Source organism: Quercus robur, chromosome 12 (assembly GCF_932294415.1).
Source record: "Quercus robur chromosome 12, dhQueRobu3.1, whole genome shotgun sequence".
Taxonomy (NCBI): Eukaryota; Viridiplantae; Streptophyta; class Magnoliopsida; order Fagales; family Fagaceae; genus Quercus; species Quercus robur.
The window spans coordinates 39,467,742-39,489,403 of record NC_065545.1 but is presented as its reverse complement, the minus strand read 5'-3'; the positions used below and the strand labels follow the sequence as shown (position 1 = coordinate 39,489,403).

General features: G+C 36.5%; 1 protein-coding gene across 1 annotated transcript; it reads left to right on the top strand.

Moving 5' to 3' along the window:
- Positions 1-2,870: 2,870 nt before the first annotated feature.
- Positions 2,871-7,174, top strand: LOC126709158 (cinnamoyl-CoA reductase-like SNL6). Its single transcript, XM_050409271.1, has 5 exons — positions 2,871-3,129; positions 3,243-3,397; positions 4,754-4,945; positions 5,829-6,163; positions 6,893-7,174. Exons 1-5 carry the CDS (start codon positions 2,997-2,999, stop codon positions 6,993-6,995), a joined length of 918 nt encoding a protein of 305 aa, XP_050265228.1. The 5' UTR covers positions 2,871-2,996; the 3' UTR covers positions 6,996-7,174.
- The last annotated feature ends 14,488 nt before the right edge of the window (positions 7,175-21,662 follow it).

The window sequence follows — 21,662 nt, the reverse complement described above, 5'->3', positions numbered from 1 at the left end:
TGCTAGAAGGGAAGAGAGGGAGAAGGTGGGTTGACCTTTTTTTTTTTTTTTTTTAGCAAAAGAATGTGAGTTGACCTGATGATATGAAAAACAAGGAGGGGATAGACTATCGGCTTAGAAGCCCATTGACAAAGTACATCATTTTTTATTCATCAAATTGTTGCACAAAATTTGTGAAAAAACTATTTAGACCCCTATCCCTATGTATCCTAAAAGTTCTAACCAATTGAAAAGTTCTCTTTGAACCCCAAGTAATTTATGCAGTGAAATTTTCTGCCTGCGATGGCACTAAGTTCCTGACTTAGTCTCAGTCAACACTCCACACACACACACTGCAGGAACACTTATAACAAAATTATCAAGGGAATTCACACACATACACACTGCACACACAGTATTTATAGGGCACCAACCCCAATTTTTATTACTCAATATCAAGTACAAAGAAAGCCTGGAGAATACACACAAAATTCTTTAAACCAAAATTACACACTCTGCTATTGACAGCCCCAACAGCCTAGGATAAATACACAGAAATAATTGTCATGACAGTTACTGCCAAGTAACTGCACTATCCAGGACTTGTTGCCACATGTGGTCTGACTTAGGACACCTTTAACCGATACTGTCTTGGCTTGCTCTCCATGTTTCCAGCCCCTACACAGCAGGTCTGAGCATTCAGAAAGCCAGGAACTGCTTGGTAACTGCTATTGCACACTTTGCACATGCCAACCCATGTCTTAGCATATCATCATGGGGCTTCTATCCATGTTCCAACAACCCACACACAATTTTTCCATCACGTTTTAGAAGGCTTGGCCCCCTGCCTAAGCCCTTCTCATCAGCATCACAGCTTACACAACATGTCCATATGTAGCACATCAAGTAATTACCATCAGCCCACTCACACAAGTCCATGCATTCTGCTAGCACCAACCAGTCCAATGCCTTGCACAGCATATCATCATCACAACAGCCCAGCACTGTATTGCATCCAAGCCACCAAGCTCACACACAAAGCAACCATAAGCCAAGCCACCATTGCCATGCACCATCCCATAGGGTCATCACCATCTGCTGCTGCCCAACATCAAAATCCGTCTCTACCCATCATGGCCCTTCTCTGCCATGGCCTTGAGGTATCATGTAGAGCAAGGTGCCTCCACATGCTGCCCCTCATTATGCTCATCACTCTGAATCTAGCAGGGAGACCAGACTTGTCCCCCTCAAAGAGCAGTTATGAACTTTACTAGATAGGCATGAGGAGTCGTTGGTGTCTTGAGAAAACATTGAGCCAAGTGACTAGCCTGATGTTGTCCAAGCACTCCAAACCCCACACACAAGTACGTATGTTAGCCATGTATATCAAATACCAAATCTAAGACGACAATAATAATAATGAAAGCATTAACAATATAAAAATTTGATAATCAATTGGACAACAAATCAAAGAAGAACCTTTTCAATGAAAAAACTACTCTAGAGATTTAATTCCATAGAAAATTCAGTACAAACAAACAACTACAAAGGTCTACTTCTAAAATCTTTGTACATCTGGAGTCTTTTTAACCTATGCAAAAGCATGACTTGCGCTTCTTCCTATAATAGCCCCAAAACCTATAAGTTAGTAATTTCCTCCACGAACTCCTCATTTGCATAACTCAAAATCCCTAACACTCTAAAGAACTCCTTAAAGATTTGTGGCAACAATGAACTCATTGGATCAAACTCTGTGGTTTTAATTAAGAACGGTTCAAAGATTTTTTTATTAATTTTTATTATTTATTTTTTGTTTCGCAAAAAAAAGAAAGAAGAGTTTTTCTTATTTTTCAAACAAAGTACAATACTACAATGATGTCTTATTTGTTTAGGCTCAAGAGGAAGGCCTCAAGATTTCCTCTATCTTGCTTTGATATGATGATCTTTCTTCTGTCAAGAAGTTTTGCATAATATGCTTTATATATACGTTGACAAAGTAGCGTTAAAATTGAAAAATTATTCTTTTTCTAACAAAATGCAAAATTCAAAACGTGATGATTTCACTTGAGTGAACATTGGGCAAAGTAAGATCAATTTTTATTTTTAATTTTTTTTATTTACATTTTTACCTTTAATGATTCAATAGTGTGAGTTGATTTTCACTCGAACAAAATTATTGGATATAGTGCAATTGTTCAAATGGCCATATTTTGTGAGTTTCAATTAGTTCAATTGGTAAAATCTCTGATGGTTATATAAGAGATCTGAGATTTAATCCCTACCTATACTAAAAATTGATTGGTGTCTTTGTCTGATGATAAAGAGTTATCATCAGAAGCAGATATCATAAGTTGAAACTTTTTCAAAAAAAATAAATAGCCCTATTTACTTTTTACAATAACGTCTTACTCTAAAAATTCTTTATAATTTAAAGAATCATCAATTCAGTATATAAACACTTCACGTAACTTAATTCTAACCCAGACTCAACCCTATCATAATTCTCTAAATAGTTAATACAAATCAAACTTGATATGTTTTGATAGAAGATTTACCAACTCACTCAACAATCTAAAACCTAACCATTTGTGTAAACAGTTTATATCTTTGCTCCACGTGGTCCGGTTCTTAGCCAGATACAAGTGAAGACCCCATTCTCCACAAAGTGAGTAGGTGTGAGAAGTGATAACACGTGGCCGTGTAGCTAGAGAAACATGTTCCTACCAAACTCGCATTTATCATTCTATGTATCTTATGATTCTTATGACTTTCGCTATCGCTCTCGAACGCTCTTCCAATAAGGCAATAACAACTACTCGCCAACCAATCTACTCACCACGCTCTTTCAATGCTAGCCACCCTTCTTTATTTATATAACTACGTGACCAATCTCTCTCTCTTCAAACAGTACAAGCTCATGTGTATTCTTGCTGGCTATCTTGCTCTTTATTAAAAGCCCATAAGTTTCTCTCCCTCTCTCTCTCTCACTCACAATTACACAGACAATAAACATACAAATGGCACCAGCTTCTTTCCATCACACCTCAAATACAGTATGTGTTATGGATGCCTCAGGGCGCCTAGGCTCGACCCTGGTCGAGCGTCTCCTCCAAAGAGGCTACACTGTCCACGCTGCGGTTCAACACCATGGTTAGCTCAACTCTCTCTCAACCTAGCTATAGCTAGATTATAGAAATACCGTATCTTCTTCTTTTAATTAATTTGTTTCTTATATATTGGTCGTTTTTTGCAATATTGTTCAGATGAATTGCAATTTAATGGGCTTGCTTCTGATAACAAGAAACTGAAGATTTTCCATTCAGATCCCTACGACTATCAAAGCATAATTGATGCTTTGAAGGGCTGCTCTGGCTTGTTTTACACATTTGAGCCCCCAAAAGACCAACCCTCCTATGATGTAAGTTCCTTCTCATCTTCAATTTACTTGTTCTAGCCAACACATAAAGAGTAACTAGTATTCCTCTGTTGGGGCAATTAAGATTCATGCTATTGAGTATTGACAAATTGCTAGCTTAAGATCATATATGTGGTATTCTTGGAGAGTCGATTATGCGGGCACTTTACATGGTGACTATAGCTGAAGCTAAGTTACGTCATGTAATTTATTACTACAACGCAGTTGCATAGGTATTAGTTGCCTGTTACTTTCCAACTTGCTATATTTTTGTTGCCTTGCCAGTGCATGCAATTCCAGCTCTCTCTCTCTCTCTCTCTCTCTCTGTGCCGTGTGTGTTGGGACACGCACACAATTAAAGTTCAGGCAATGGTTATCGGTTCCTCTCTAGTACGTTCAAGATTGTCTCCCGAGCAATTAAGTAACGTGACATTATATAATTAATAATGTCAAAATTAACCAAGACACACCATGTGGCCAGGCCCACCTTATTTAATTTACAAAATATTTATAAATTGATAGGATAATAAATTCAATTAGTGAGTCTTTAATTATTTAATAAAGTAATATTTAAATTATGTTTTATAATTAATAATATATGAGGAATAAAATTTATAGTTTTACTAGTTTTTCAACAAAACTATACCGTTACTTTATTATTAGTGTTGATATCAAAACTCATAAGGCTACCCTACCTGAGATGTCCACCGCAACTTTCCTTAAAAGGCTGTCACTTTAAGGTGAATTTAAAGTCAGTTCTAAAAGGTAGAGAAAAGTAGTCTTTATTTTTACTAATAAAAAAGTAGTCTTTAATTACTTAGCTCATAATTTGGCTTTAAAAACAAAAACCTACAAATTTTATTTACTTTGTAATTGTTCCACCAGCAATGAAGAGAACTCACCTTTCTGAGCTTATTTGCTTAAAATTACTTTTTATCTCTCTCTCTCTCTCACATCTCTCACGAATATATATATATATATATATATATGCCAGCTCCAATTTAAGGGTCTTTTTCTTTTTTCTTTTTTCCCTCTTTGGAAAAAGGTGAAAAAAAAAAAATAGGGCTTTAGTCCTTTAATTTAAAGTAGACTGTAGTTGAGGGATTTTGAGCTCCGCGGGATATTCAGTTAAATCCAGGAATTTGCCTGAAAAATACAACATTCTTAAATCCAAATTTAGGCTTTTTTTTTTTTTTTTTTTTTTGCACTTTTGTTATATAACTATATATAAGTCATAAATATTGGATTCAAATATTGAAAAATCAGACCAAATTTTAAATAAAATTCTGATCATACTTCATTCAATAAATTCTGTCAATTTAAAAGTGTAAAAGAGCAATTATTGAATTTGGGTTGTAGGAATTTATGGCGGAAGTGGAGGTGAGGGCAGCACACAACGTTCTAGAAGCTTGTGCACAAACAGAAACATTGGAGAAGGTGGTTTTCACATCCTCGGTCACAGCCGTCGTTTGGAGAGATGATCGTAAGTCCACAGCATCTGATTTGGATGAGAGACACTGGAGTGACATTAATTTTTGTCGTAAATATAAGGTATAAATATAATAAATTCAATAATGTTAATCATAAGCCAATTGGTATCTCATTTTATTCTTTTTTTAGATTGGGCATCTAATCTAAATTTATTTTGATTACACCTTTTCCATATCAGAAGTATCTTTATCATGAACAATTTTTTCTCTAAATTTTTTTTTTTATATTTGTCTCAACTTTATATATATATATATATATATATGGGATCAATATGAAATTTTTCAGAAGGACAAGACTTAAGTATAATTATTTACATCTTATACATTAAGTTTTTTAATTAAGTTCAAACATATGGTTGTATTGATCAATGAAACACAAATAATATTATTTTTCTAAAATAATTAAATTCAATGTAGTTATGTGTTTAAAATTTATTGGAAAACCTAATTAATGTAATGTGACTAAGAAATCGTACATCATTTTTGTCAAAAAAAGAGGTCGTACCTCATTCTAAAAAAACAAAACGTACCTAAATTTTACCTTTTCCAAAATAGGTAAGAAAATAAAATACATAAGTAGAACTAATCCCTCTTCTCAATCTCTCTGTCACTAACTTACCTCCCTCTCTTCTTCCAAATAAAAACTCCCCCAAATAGTAAAAAAAAAAAAAAAACCTTGTGGTAAGACTCAACATCCACTACTAGTTTGAGAAAACACACACACACACATATATATATACTTTTCCATTTAATTATTATGATTTTATTTTTCAAATAATTGAGAAATTGTAACAAAAAATAGAAAGTTTTTCATATATATATATATAGGTATATTTATTGCTTTTCCATTATTTAATAATTAATATATCATCTATATATTGCCAATTCTGAATTTCTGACTAAAAAAAAAATGTACATGTTAACCCTTAAAATGGGAAAAACAGTTGTGGCATGCGGTATCAAAGACACTAGCAGAAAAGACAGCATGGGCCTTAGCAATGGACAGGGGAGTGAATATGGTATCAATCAATGCAGGGTTGATTATGGGCCCTGATCTGTCTATTACTAACCCATATTTGAAGGGAGCTGCTGAGATGTACGAAGATGGAGTGTTGGTGACCGTCGATCTCAATTCTTTGGTGGAAGCCCACATTTGTGTCTACGAAGATATCTCATCCTATGGACGTTATTTATCTTTCAATCATGTTATTAATCGACATGAAGATGCTGTTAAGCTTGCCCAGATGTTGACCTCTTCTGCCCCTATGTTACCTCAAAGGTATATATATTATACAAATAATATTTCTACCCAATAAGTAAAAGACAATACACATTTATAATATCATATAGAAGTATAATTAATTTTAATTGATTATCAAATAATAATAAAATTAGAATTTAATATATATATATATATATATTTGTATTTTCTAAGCTAAAATACATGAATTTGCATGTAATCATAATTGATATACAACTGAAGGATAATTGAAATGGTTGGTTCCAGTTAGCTTAACTTCTAAAGTCTCTGATAGTTAAATAAGACATTTAGGATTTAACTCCCGCCTATACCAAAAACCGATTGGTGTATTGGTCTTATAATAAAGAATTATCATTAACAATGAACGTCATAAGTTGAAACTTTCTAAAAATATATATAAATAAAATAACACTTGGCGTGAAATTAGAGTATATTTAAAATTAATATGGTGACACTTGACATCATTTAAAAAAAAAAAAAAAAAAAAAAGAAGAAGACACTTGCCATCAAATAATATGACTATTAGAATATGATTTGTTGACTTTTATTATTATTATTTTTACTTCTCCATAACATGGGTGTTAAAATTGCTTAGATTAACATTTGTTGGAATAAATATACCAATATTTTAGGGGCGTGACTGTAATATAATTCATAATTTATAATACACATTAATTGTTGTGTTGCAACTTGGATGTACAGTTTGTACTTGCATATATAATAACATGCTTTTTATTCTCTGTTCAGCGGTGAGCAGGATATGAAGATCATCCAACAGAGGATAAGCAACAAGAAATTGAACAAATTGATGGTGAATTTCGAGGGTGGGAGTGATGAAAACTCATCGTGATTAAAATTAAATTAAAGCATACATTATTATTAGCATATCAATCGGGATGGCTTGGCTCCTGTAGATCGTTTTCCATCCTGTCTTTTTTTTCTTTTTTCTTTTGCCTTTTGTTTTGTATGAATGCTTAATTATTAATATTATACCAAAATAAATTCATGAATCCTTTCTTCCTTCATCCATATTACAACTCTTTTCGTTAAGATTACTATTGCCCGGGTAGATTTGCCTCCTCTACTCTCCCACATTGGTGTATAGTATACATCTCTAGTTTCTTTTTTCTTTTTTCTTTTTTTTTTTAATAAAAAAAATTTCCTTTTCTTTATCTGAATGGTGGCAAGTCATAATAACATGACAAATGATGCACATATGTTATGCAAACCATGCACACGTGTGTTGGTATATATAATTATGTGATCCTCTCAATATTGTATGAGAACTAGTAATAAAGTCGTTTGTAATCGAATTATAGATTAGAAGTTCGAACTTCATTTATACAAAAATCAATTGGTGCATGAATTGATAATAAATAACATTCATCATAGAACAGTTTAAAATTCTATAATTAAAAAAAAAATATGGTAGCTACAATATAAATTTTTTTTTCTCTTATAAATCTTCTGGAAGCAACCTAACAGCTGAATATGTAGAAGAAGAATGAAAATATTTTATGTTAGACAAAAAAATGAAAGACTAATCGAATTGCTCACCTACCATTCAAGCAATGATCACCATCATTTATTTATGGAACAAGTCAAATCCATGTTTATAGATACATGGTTTATTTAGCAAAAGAAAACAAAGCATTATGGCTTGTTAGGACATTGATCTATGTATTCCGTGTGCTACGCACATAATCCTAGCAGCGTAGCCACATATATTTCAATTTTTAACTTTTAAAGAGTGAGAGACATTGATGATCACAGGCCGACCTCCCTAAAAGGTAAAAGGGTCAAGTTTAGCTAAAAATTAATTGTAACTTAAAGTTACAAACTCACTTAATAAAATAAATATTACAACATATTTTGAAAATCTAATCGTTGAATTGCATTTTTTTTTATGTTCTTAATACACATGTAAAATTTTATATCAATCGAATATTATTTACTATATGATCTATAAGCTTATATTTTGTACATAATTTTAAATTACAAAAACTTGCAATTTAAAAAATTTATTGACGACATAGTTATTACCTATTGATTTTTAATTTTCTTGAAATTTTACAATCATGGAAGATATAAGAAGAAGATGTAATCCAATTGTAGATTTATCAAAATTCATCTCCAATAAAAAGATATTAAGTAAGGTGGTAGTCTAAGGTTATAACTAATTTTGTAGTTAAATTTTGTTTGAAAGTAAAAACTCCATAGAGTGTATAAACTTTAAACTCCAGATTATGTTAGTTGAATGGCCCCTTGACAAATAAAAAATATTTTCTTTTTGAAGTTAATTGCCTATCTCATGGTGTCTTTTCTACACGTAGCCCCCATATTTGATTTAACTTCATTGAATCCATATAATTTACTCGGAAAGAATCAAATTCACATGATTGTAGAGTAAAAATATTTGTGCATACTAATTAATAGGATATTTATGATGGTTTAATTGCCCCCTTTGATAGATAAAAAATATTTCAAAAGTTAGAATTTGGGGGAAATGAAAATGATGTGCTATTATTAAGGGTTTTACTAACTTGTGCCTTTAGGCATAGGGTCCGTTTGGATAGAACTTATTTTGCTGAAATTGAAAACTGAAAACTGAAAACACTGTAGCGAAACATTTTTTAAATGTGTGAATAGTGCTATAAGACCAATTTTTAATGAAAAAATTGCTAAAAAGTGTAATTTGTGAGACCCGTGAACAATGCATAAGAGCACTGTTCACAGTTGACTTGTCAACAATTACGAGCTAAACCAAAAAAAAAAAAAAAGGCAAAATGCGCTACAGTGCAAACGTGGACGTGGAATAATCTGTATCCAAACTCCACCATAAATTAGTATACTATTTTAGGAAAATTTTTATGGGAAAATGAAAAAGTGATAAGTTTTTTTTATTAGTTTTTTAATTTCCCATAAAAAAAATTTCTTAAAATAGATAGTTAATATATACTCTAAGGGTATATATTAACGGAACCTTATTATTAAACTTAACATAATATAATGATAGAAGTTTAATCTACACTCTATCGAGTGTAGTATTATAAGAATTTTAGCTTTGTAGTAGGGAAGGTCTTACTATCTACTGTGATTTCAAAACTAATGTTAGTCACAATTTTAAATAATATTTTTTTATTGAAATAATATTTTAAATAATATTGAGTGCATTTAAAAAGATTGACAAATAACGTGATAGTAAAGTTAATTCCTTTTTGCTAATTATACTTTGAAACAATAATTTTAGCCCAATTTTATCCAAACCCTAAGTAGAGAGAAACAAAACTTTTTTCACAAGTTTACTAAACAATTAATGGTGATTTAAAAATTTCTATTTACAAAATGCACATTTTAAAATTACTATTCTTTTTAAAAATACATTTTAATGGTAATTTTTTGAAATTATATTTTCAAAACACACATTTTAAAATTGTTATTTTTTTAAGAATACACATTTTCAAGCCTTTGTTTTTTTTGAGAAATAAACACACATACAAAATAAAAATATATAAATTTTTAATTTTTAACATAAATGCACATTAGCCCTCTACTCTCAGGGTTGTTGGGCCATCCCATCCCTTTAGAAATTGAACTAGGTTTTTTTTTTTTTTTTTTGGTTTGTGCACCAGCTAACTTCACAAATCTGACAAAACCGAACAATCCTCCACTAATGTAGGCTTCACGTCATGAATTAACACATAGATATAGCATCAGCCATCAGCATTCAGCAGCAGCACGAGTTGTTTACAAAGAAAAAATATGCTCACAACACAACACACAAAATTAGAGTATATTTAAAATTAATATAGTGACACTTGACATCATTTAAGAAAAAAAAAAAAAAGGACACTTGCCATCAAATAATATGACTATTAGAATATGATTTATTGACTTTTATTTTTTTTATTTTTTACTTCTCCGTAACATGGGTATTAAAATTGCTTAGATTAACATTTGTTGGAATAAATATACCACTATTTTAAGGGCGTGACTGTAATATAATTCATAATTTATAATACACATTAATTGTTGTGTTGCAACTCTTTTTTTTTTTTTGAGAAACTCGTTGTGTTGCAACTTGGATGTACAGTTTGTACTTGCATATATAATAACATGCTTTTTATTCTCTGTACAGCGGTGAGCTGGATATGAAGATCATCCAACAGAGGATAAGCAACAAGAAATTGAACAAATTGATGGTGAATTTCGAGGGTGGGAGTGATGAAAACTCATCGTGATTAAAATTAAATTAAAGCATACATTATTATTAGCATATCAATCAGGATGGCTTGGCTCCTGCAGATCGTTTTCCATCCTGTCTTTTTTTTCTTTTTTCTTTTTTCTTTTGCCTTTTGTCTTGTATGAATCCTTAATTATTAATATTATACCAAAATAAATTCACGAATCCTTTCGTCCTTCATCCACATTACAACTCTTTTCGTTAAGATTACTATTGCCCGGGTAGATTTGCCTCCTCTACTCTCCCACATTGGTGTATACATCTCTAATTTCTTTTTTCTTTTTCATTTTTTTATAAAAAATTTTTCCTTTTCTTTATATGAATGGCCGCAAGTCATAATAACATGACAGATGATGCACATATGTTATCCAAACCATGCACACGTATGTTGGTATATATGATTATGTGATGAGTGATCCTCTCAATATTGTATGAGAACTAGACTAGTAAATAAAGTCGTTTGTAATCAAATTAAAGATTTGAGGTTCGAACTTCATTTATACAAAAATCAATTGGTGTTTAGATTGATAATAAATAACATTCATCATAGAACAGTTTAAAATTCTATAATTAAAAAAAGGCGAAAACCACCTTTTAGTCCTTACATTTTCAAGCGAATCCCATTTTAGTCCCTAAATTTTATTTTTACCGCTTTTAGTCCCTATCCTGAAAAACGCTTTCGTTTTAGTCCCTGCCGTTATATCAGAAACGGAAAAAGCTGACGTGACAAACGGTAGGAATAAATAATACTAAATTAAAGCTGACATGGCCTAAATTAATAATAAAAAATGTTTTTTGGCATTAAAAAATGTCACGTCAGCATTTAAATTAAAAAAAATTAATTTATTAATTTTAACTAAATAAAAAAAATTAAAAACATAATTAAAAAATAAAAATTATATGAATTGAGATCTAAGTGTGTATTGAACAAGAAAAACAAGAACACAAACCCAGATTCAAGAACACAAAACTGGAAAAAAAAAATTAAAGCAAAAAACACTGAAATAAAAAAACCAAACAAGCTAAACTCTTAGAAGCATACTTGTGAACAGTCTCTTTCAACTTTTCCTCATCTAGAAACTGTAAGATCAAGAACACGAGCTCTCTACCAAGCGACGACATAGTAGCCGCCCACCTCTTGTTTGATTCCCACCAAACCAAAATCACCAAAAACACCACTAGATTTGCAAAAATAAAAATAAAAACTCAAAAGGGTTAATTTCTAACTACCTTTATAATTTCTAACTACCTTTATTATTATAAAAAAAAAAACAGCACATAGATTCAATGAAATCTGGGATTTTTTTCTTCTTTTTAAATTTTTACTTAAGGGGATCACAAAAACAAAAGAAAGTTGCTTTAGACCATGTGGGTATCAAAGATGCAAAAGCCAGTGAGGGTGAGATGATAGCAAAGTGATGGCGAAAATCAAAGCTCGACGACGAGGCGAGCTCGATTGGGTCGTCATGGTGGCGACGGCATCCTCGACGGCGTCCCGATGGCATCATCGACGGCATCCTTGATGGCGTCCTCGACGGCGATAGAGATCAGTAGGACGACATCCTTGATGGCGTCCTCGACGGCGACAGAGATCAGTAGGACGCCGTCCTTGACGACGTCCTTGATGGCGTCCTCGACGGCCTCGACGACGACAGAGATCAGTGGGACGCTGTCGTCCTTGATGGCGTCCTCGACGGCAACAGAGAAAGGACGGCGTCCTCGACAGCCTCGACGACGACAGAGATCAGTAGGACGCTGTCGTCCTTGATGGCGTCCTCGACGGCAACAGAGATCAGTGCAAAGAGAGAGGGAGAGACTAGAGTTTAGCTTGTTTGGTTTTTTCTAACTGTATGTATTTTTTTTTTTTTTTAATTTCTAGGTTTGTGTTCTTGGATTTGGGTTTGTGCACTTGTTGTTCTTGTTCAAGACACACTTTAATCTCAATTCATATAATTTTTAGTTTTTAATTATGTTTTTTATTTTTTTATTTAATTAAAATTAATAAATTAATTTTTTTTAATTTAAATACTGACGTGGCATTTTTTAGTGTCAAAAAACATTTTTTATTATTAATTTAGGCCACGTCAGCTTTAATTTAGTATTATTTATTCTTACCGTTTGCCACGTCAGCTTTTTCCGTTTCTGATGTAACGGTAGGGACTAAAACGGAAGCGTTTTTCAGGATATGGACTAAAAGCGGTAAAAATAAAATTTAGGGACTAAAATGGGATTCGCTTGAAAATATTAGGACTGAAAGGTGGTTTTCGCCTTAAAAAAAGATGGTATCTACAATATAATTTTTTTTTATCTTATAGATTGTAAGGTTGAATTTATTCAACCATCTAATTGGCTTTATTCCGTGCCAAATTTGCTTGTAATTCAGCATTTAGTAACCCTGTATTTAGGTGGGTTTGTTGTAAGGGTAGTGAGTGAGATAGAGTGAAGTTTGCTCAAGAGTGTGCAAGAAAACAGAGACTCGCGGCTGGGACTCGCGGGTGGACTCGCGGCTGCAAGCCGCCAGAAGCTGCACACGTGCCAAGCATGCTGGAAGATGAACAGTCATGCTAGCTGGAGCACTACAGGACAAAACAGGACAACTGGCCATACGGTTAACTCGCGACTGGATCTCGCGACTTGGTCAAGCCGCGAGGTCAAGCCGCGAGCCACCCCTGTTTTGTAAAACCTGACGTTTCACATTCCTCTCCCACTCCAGTATAAATACCCCTTTAACCCACGATTGAAAGAGAGCGTCCAGAGAGAATTTTGAGAGAGAAACCCTAAAGAAAAACCAGATTGCTTCACCCACAATCTATACCTTAGAGTCTCTTCAAATTCCCTTACTCTCTTCCTCTCCATTGTCAAATCCTTGAGAGGCATTATACCAAACCTGGTTCTCACCATTATCATCTCTGTGAGACAGTTGTTTGGAGTTCTGGGAAGCAGTTAGGAAGGAGCCAATCTTCATTGGTTGATGCTACGGTCTAGTAGCGGAATCCGGGAAGCTAGAAAAGAAAAAGGTTCGGCGCAACCTCGTTGGAGCAAGAAGCTTAGAGGGGTTAGGTGCACTGGGTAGATTAGGCTTGGAGGGTCTATTGCTGTCCTTGTATCCCAACTGTATTTTCTAGTGGATTGATTACCGCTTGGAGGGCGGCGGAGAGGTTTTTCGCCGAGGACTTCGGTTTCCTCTTCGATAACACATCGCGTGTTGTCTTTGTGTTTGCATCTTCCTTCCTCTCTATCTTTGCCTTTACTTTATCTGCTGTGGTTTTATTTTGTTATGGCTTAGATAGTTGTTTAACCAATTTCATATTATAGCATGTGTTAAGTTTCCGCACACTAGTTGTTTGACATATTGCTTGAGTTGGTTAAGTTGTATTTTGGGGGTCTAAACGTTCAAAGGTGTTTTGTACACGTTTTTGAACTTTCATAGATCTTCTAGAAGCAACCTAACAGCGGAATATGTAGAAGAATGAAAATATTTTATGTTAGACAAAAAAATGAAAGACTAATCGAATTGCTCACCTACCATTCAAGCAATGATCACCATCATTTATTTATGGAACAAGTCAAATCCATGTTTAGATACATGGTTTATTTAGCAAAAGAAAACAAAGCATTATGGCTTGATAGGACATTGATCTATGTATTCTGTGTGCTACGCACATAATCCTAGCAGCCTAGCCACATATTTTTCAATTTTTAACTCTTGAAGAGGGAGAGACATTGATGATCACAGGCCGACCTCCCTAAAAGGTAAAAGGACCCAGTTTAGCTAAAAATTAGTTGTAACTTGAGGTTATAAAGTCACTCAATAAAATAAATATTACAACATATTTTAAAAATCTAACCATTAAATTGCATTTTTTTTTACGTTCTTAATACACATGTCAAATTTTGTATCAATCGAATATTATTTACTATATGATTTATAAGCTTATATTTTGTGCATAATTTTAAATTACAAAAACTTGCAATTTAAAAATTTATTGATGACATAGCTATTGACAGTAGCGACTCTACATGCAAGCCAGGGTGGTCACTAAACCATCCTGACTTGCAAAAAAATGTATATATATACTTGCCAAAAAAAATATTATATGCTAAACTAACTTATTCTGACTACCTTAATAAAAATTTTGAACACCTTGACTTGAGAATTACAAAAATTTGGGTTCAACAAAAATAAGAGTAGTGCTACTACATTCACAACATTTTCACAATAATTTCATAACAAATCTAATGTGGTAAGCTGTTATTGATTCTAATTTGAGCCAAATACTAATATTATTTTTTTATCCACCAATAACAGTTTTTTTTTTATAAAATTAATTATGAAAATGTTGTGGACGTAACATTATTCCAAAATTAATTTTGCCCCCAAACATAGTTCTTAATCCCTTTTTTTAAAAAGTTTAAATAACAACAATAAATATTAGCCCAAATAACAACAAACATAAACCAAACAAAAACAATACAAAACCAAACAACAAGAAGTGAAAAAATTATTCAACAAAAACCTATTATAAAACAAAAAGATAAAATTTGTAAGTCATTCAACCTATTCAATAAAAATAATTTCTAATTTCATTTTTCCTTAAAAAATGATACTAAGAAAAATATTATGGTAATTTAAATTTCTTAGTGACCACCCTAAATAAAATTCCTAAAGCCGCCACTGACTATTGATTTTTAATTTTCTTGAAATTTTGCAATCATGGATGATATAAGAAGAATATGTAATTCAATTGTAGATTTATTAAAATTCACCTCTAATAAAAAGATATTGAGTAAGGTGGTTGTGCGCACCCAAAACGAGACTAACTAGCTGACTCTATCTTGGGCTCACAATCTATTTGTAATGTGGGTTTTGGATTTCCTACTCTGGGTGATTCTTGCTTAGAGGCCCAACAGCAACTCTCAAACATTTGTATTCTTTTCCCTACACTCTTATGGCTCTATTGATCTCGGTTCTAAGCACCCCTCAGAACCTTTCAACAACCCCCTCTCTTCCTTTAACTTCTTATATATATAGCCAAGCGTTAGTGGAGGGATTATGATTGCTTTCAGAGTTAGTGCAATAGGAGGTCCAATATCGTTGATCGTAGGTGGGTGTTTAGGTGGGAATGAGATTTGGTGAGAGTGGCTTTGGAAATGGTTCCTACTTCAGTAGGTATGCTTGGCAATGGTAATCCCGGGCATTGCTAAGCAACCGAGAGACAATACAACCGAGCAATCACTTTCTTGTTAGGGAAGCAGATCATCGGATGAGATCCTGGATTCGTGCCCTGTTCTTGGGAACGAATCAAGGAGTCCAAGAGGCAATTGTTACCCGAGAAGTTCAACGGGTAGATATTGGACGGTTGAGGAACCCATTAATGTGCCCTTAAAAGGCACGTTGCATCTGACTGTTCGCTCAGTCGCCATCATTATCTGACGGTTCGTGAACCGAAGCGGCAGGTGTGGCAATAAATGGGGATTCGTTGGTTTTCCCACCCCCTCCCAATTATTAAATGTCACTTATTCCCCTTTTGGCTCCTATAAATAGCCATCTCTGAGTCCTTCCTTCACTTTTGCATTCTTCATCTTCCAAACTTTCACTCTACCGAGCATATTTTCCTTGTGCATTCATCTTCCAACCCAGAACTCTTCCTTCTTAGAGCCTGCAGTAAGTTTCCTCTCCTTTCCTTCTTTTTCTTCTATTTCTTCCTGTTTTATCGTAATCGTAGTCCTAGGAATCCTAGCTTAGAGAATGGGTTTTTCTCATCTACTTTCTTTAGAAGCCACTTTGGCCACTTTTAGGGCTACTTACAACATCCCCGAGGATGTTGATATCGCCTACTGTCATGAGGGCGATATCGACATCCAAAGGCGTCGTGGCTGAAACACCGTATTCTTTCCTTTAATGGCCATCCTTAAGGGTGGGGTTAGGTTCCTTGTTGACCCCCTCATCATTAGCACCCTTAGGTTTTATGGTCTTTGCCCCGACCAACTCCCCCCTAATTTTTACTGAGTGGTGAGTTGCGTTAGCATGTTGAACCACTTGTTCGGGTTGCAACTGGATCACCACGACATTAATTTCATGTACAGTTTGTGCAGCAAAATTACTTCAGACTATTATTTAAAAACAAGAGATACGCGGGTACAGTTTATATCATGCCTACCTGATTTGAATAGGAACTCGACTGGCGAGTTTGTATGGGTGAGCGACAAATGGTTTGCCAATGAGCTCCCTTGCTCGTTCTCGCTTCGTGATGTAGGTTGGTACTAAATACGCTTGTTTGTAAATCCGTGTTTTTCTTAATTGTACTTGACTATTTCGATTGACTAATCGTTAACTGATTTTTGTGTTGTTTCCGTGCAGAGAGCAAATGGTTCAAGTTGGACCTTAGAATGGTGCATGTGAGAGACCTAAATTTTGTGCTTAGGTCAAAAAATTTCGTTCACTGGGACGAACAGCTCCGAGCGTCCCACTTGATCCTCGGTGTTGACCCCGTGTACTCCACTTGGCAAGTATTCGGCCAAGCTTTGTTAGTTGACAGCCCCCTTCTCTCCTATATTGACATACAACACGCGAATTTCCTCCCCCCAAAACTTACAGTAGGCGAAGCTTGGGACCTTGGTCCGTGGTACACTTGCTAGGACAAACTTGCACCCATACGAGACGAGTCGGCTGAATGTGTATCTTCATGACGTCGAGAACAGATACACGAAAGGATTCAACCTGAGTCCCCCGTTCAGCCTGAGATTTTTATAGAACACGAGACCCCTGTTGAACTTGAAGCTCCAGTTCGGGAAGCTGAGGAAGTGGTCGTTGAATCAATCAACTCTTTAGAAACTGAATCTGACCTGGATCACGATATGGTGAAAAGAAAGATAATGACAATCAGCCGTTTTATGCCCAGTGCCCGGCCAACCACGCAGCAGCAACGGCCTCAAGGCTAAGATCAAACTCCCCCCTCTTCCTCTGACCAACCGCACTAGGAAGAGACCACGCATGGTGGAACAAACCTCAGCGAGTTCGGGAGATGCGCCCATACGGACTCCCCCTCGGTCATCGACGGCCATTGTCAACCGGGAGCCAACGATCCAAACCGGGGTGAATGTAGCGTCTACCTCCCGAACAGCGGCAGAATGGCAGCCTTCCTTCAAGCTTGATGGTAAACCTCTCCCCTCATCCGCCAGTGTAAGTGTATGAGAGAAGGGCCAAGGAGGTCGTGTTGCCCAGAGTTTGGTGCACGGCCTCCTTCTACTCGAAGATATGCACGCTTTTGAGGACGGGACAGATGAGTCACTAGGCCGGCGGTGACAATGGCACACTATTGTAGTAATCTATTGCCCTCTGGTTTTCTATTCATTTTAACACTTCCCATTATATTTGTACTCCTTACTATTTGCTTTATCAAGCTGCGCAATTGACTTATATCATTGATGGGAGGATGAAAGAGCTTTCTGAGGATGATGAGCGGGAAAAAGCTCTTATGGACGCTGCCGAGGCTATGGCCAAAGAAAAGGTGAAGGTTGCCGAGACCGTGCTGAAGAAGGCCGCTGTGGCTAAGAAAGCTAGGGCATCAGCAGAGTGCAAATCTACAGAGCTAAAGGTGCAACTGGGCAGTACCGAGCTCAAGTTGGCGGAGGCACAGAGTCTGAACACCATTCTAGCAGAGGAATTGGCCAATCTGAAATCGGCGTTGGAAGCTTGCGAAAACAAGTGGTACAACGAAGACTTCACTGATGCCGAGAATTCTGCAGAGCCAGTAGTCCGTCAAGCCCAGAAGCTCAAGTTTAAGGAGGGGTGCTTGGCTACTCTACAGGCCATGGGGGTCCCCGAGGATTCTCCTTTAAGGAATCCCATTAAAATACCTTTCCCAAACCTCCCTATTGCCGAGCAAAACCAACTTGGGGCAATTGATGAGGAAGAAACCACTAGCATGAGGGAGTTGGTGGAGGCAATTGACTCCCACGTGGAGCCAATTGACTTGGAAGCCACCAGCATCCCTCATGTTGGTGATCAGCCACCCCCAGTAACTTAGCAGCCTCCTGCAGACATCACCCATTTCCAGCCTGCAGACCCTACAAGTTAATTGCCGAACCAGATTTCTTTTGTCTACTTTTCTTTTGTTTAATTTCTTCATTTTCAGCAAGTTTGCCTACTTCGTCGGGCTGTGGTGACAAAACAATTATTTTTCTCGGTTTTAATTTTCTTAAAGTTACCGAGTTACGATAACAAAACATTGGTTTGGTTTTTGTATGTTGGCTTTAATTACATCTATGAATGTTTGCTACTACCTTCCTAGTTGAGTTCTTTGATTGTTTCATGCTCGTATTCTAGACTGCTTTCTTATTTGCTTGCAAAAGGCCACGCGGTTGCCGGCCATGTATGATATCCAGATTACCCTGGATGGTATCACTTGTATCTAGGAGGAATTAGCTCCTCGGCGGTAAAAACAGGATTTGGCATGCGTTGATCCTTTTGTACTTAACTAATTTTCGAGAATAAGTTTCCTCTTGTCAAGTGACGAGGATTGAACCAGGGTTTGTCCTTAGAGAGATTTTCTGTATAGGGTTTCCACTTGCTTGGTGACAAAGATCGAACCGAGAAGCAGGCTTCTCTTCTTAGATTTTTGGCGTAAGGTTTCCACCTGTTCGGTGAGAGTGATCGAACCGAGGAACAGACTTCTGTCCTTAGGGAGATTTTTAGTGTAAGGTTTCCACCTACTCGGTGATAACGATCGAATCGAGAAGCAGGCTTCTTCCTTAGATTTTTGGCGTAAGGTTTCCACCTGCTCGGTGAGAGTGATCGAACCGAGGAACATGCTTCTATCCTTAGGGAGATTTTAGCGTAAGGTTTCCACCTGTTCGGTAATAACGATCGAACCGAGGAATAGACTTCTGTCCTTAAGAGTTTAGTGTAAGGTTTCCACCTGCAATGTGAGAGTGATCAAACCGAGGAGCAGGTTTCTATCCTTAAGAAAACAAGTTGTCCTAGTTCCATAACTCTCTTTATATTTATTGACCAGCAACGCCTCTAGATGAATTAACGGTAATGGAATTAAATGCACCTGTGTGGATAAATATCAACTTCATATTAGTTAAAGCATATGTATAAGATTACACTGAATCTACATTCCTTTGTACAACTGATTAATGATAAAAGTTCTTCAAGTTATGGACGTTCCACGGTTGGGGAAGTGGCCTCTCGTTTAGGTCCTTCAAGTAGTACGCTCCTGCGCCCACGATAGTAGTGATTCTATAAGGTCCTTCCTAAGTATGGACCAATTTCCGAGCATTCGTATCTCGCTTGTTCCCTACTACTTTCCATAGCACCAAGTCCCCAACACCGAATTCCCTTGTCTTCACATCCCAGTTGTAACGCCAAGCTAGCTTCTGCTGATACTCGACAAGCCGTATGGTTGCCGCTTCTCGGTATTCCTCCAACAGATCCATACGCTCGACCATTATTCCCTCGTTTTGGGCAGGATTAAATTCTTCAACCCGTGCACCGCATAGATTTACTTTGGCCAATATCACTGCTTCTGCCTTGCACGTTAAGGAAAACGGAGTTTCTCCTGTAGATCTTCTGGGCGTTGTTCGGTATGCCTATAAAACACTGGGCAACTCCTCGGCCCACTTACCCTTCGCGCTATCCAATCTTTTCTTTAACCCATTCACAATTGTCTTGTTAATGGCTTTAGCCTGTCCATTGCCTTGAGGATAGGCCGGGATAGAGTATCTGTTCTTGATGCCAAGATCACTGCAAAACTCGTGGAAGGTTCCGCTGTCAAATTGCAACCCATTGTCGGATATAAGCGAGTCCAGCACCCCAAATCTAGTGACTATATTCTTCCACATGAACTTCTTAAATCCACGTCCCGAATGTTGGCTAACGCCTCTGCCTATACCCACTTGGTGAAGTAATCAACAGCCATTAAAACAAACCTTCGATTGCCCATTGCCCGAGGAAATGGGCCGATAATATCCAGCCCCCATTGTGCAAAAGGCCAAGAGCTGTGAATCTGATTTAGATGCCCCGCTGGCTGGTGGATCAAGGGAGCATACTTTTGGCACCGCTTACATTTACGTACATATTCGGCCGCATCCTTCTGCATTTGTGGCCACCAAAATCCCTGAGTCATTGCCCGGTGAGCTAATGAGCGCCCCTCCATATGACTGCCGCACACCTCATCATGTAGCTCGGCCAAGAGTCCATTTACTTTCCCGGGGTGTAAGCACAAAAGGTATGGCCCTCTAAAGGACCTCCGATATAGCTTCCTATTCGCCAACAACCAGTACCGAGAGGCTATTCAGCGAACCTTGTTAGCCTATTTTTTGGTCATCCGGGACACGATCTTCGGCTAAGAAGTCAATGATCGGGTCCATCCAACATGACTCAATTGTTGAAATCATTGTAACACGAACCCTGGCGACACCGACATCAGTTGTGGTACTAATGCTCGGTTCCGTTATGAGCTCTACTTTGATTAACTAAGAAACATCCTCAATCATTGCTGAAGCTAGCGTAGCCAGAGAATCAGCGTGTCTGTTTTGCCCTTGGGCCATTTTGGTCACCTTTACCGTACAGAACTTACCTATAACTTACTTCACCACCTGTAAATATTCTTTCATTCGAAAATCTCGGGCTTTAAAACTGCCTTGTACCTGGCTAACCACTAGCCGCAAATTTGAATGAATCTCCATGTCTCGAGCATCCATACCTGGAACGGTCCTCAACCTGGCAAGCAAGGCCTCGTACTCTGCCTCATTATTAGAGGCTCTAAACCTCAATCTAAGAGAATGCTCCAACCGTATTCCTTCTGGAGTAATTATGACAATCTCGGCACCAGCCCCCATGGCGCTTAACGCACCGTCCATAAACACCCTCCATGGACGGCTTTCCACATGGCAAACCATTTCCCCTTTATTCCGAGAAGAAAATTCCGCCACAAAATGGGCCAACACCTGCCCTTTCACCAAACTTCGTGGCTTATACCTTATGTCAAAGGCTCCGAGCCGGGTCCCCCATTTAGCTATATGTCCCGTGAAGTCAGATCTTTTCAACAATGATTGCAGAGGGTATTTGGTTAATACGTATACGGTATAAGCCTGAAAGTAATGGGGCAACTTTCTTGTGGCATAAATTAACGCCAACACTAACTTTTCCATAGGCAGGTACCTTTCCTCGGCATTGACGAAGGTTTTGTTGATATAACATATGAGTTGTTGCATTCCTCGGTCCCTCAGAAGGACGACACTTATAGCGTGATCGGACATCGAAAG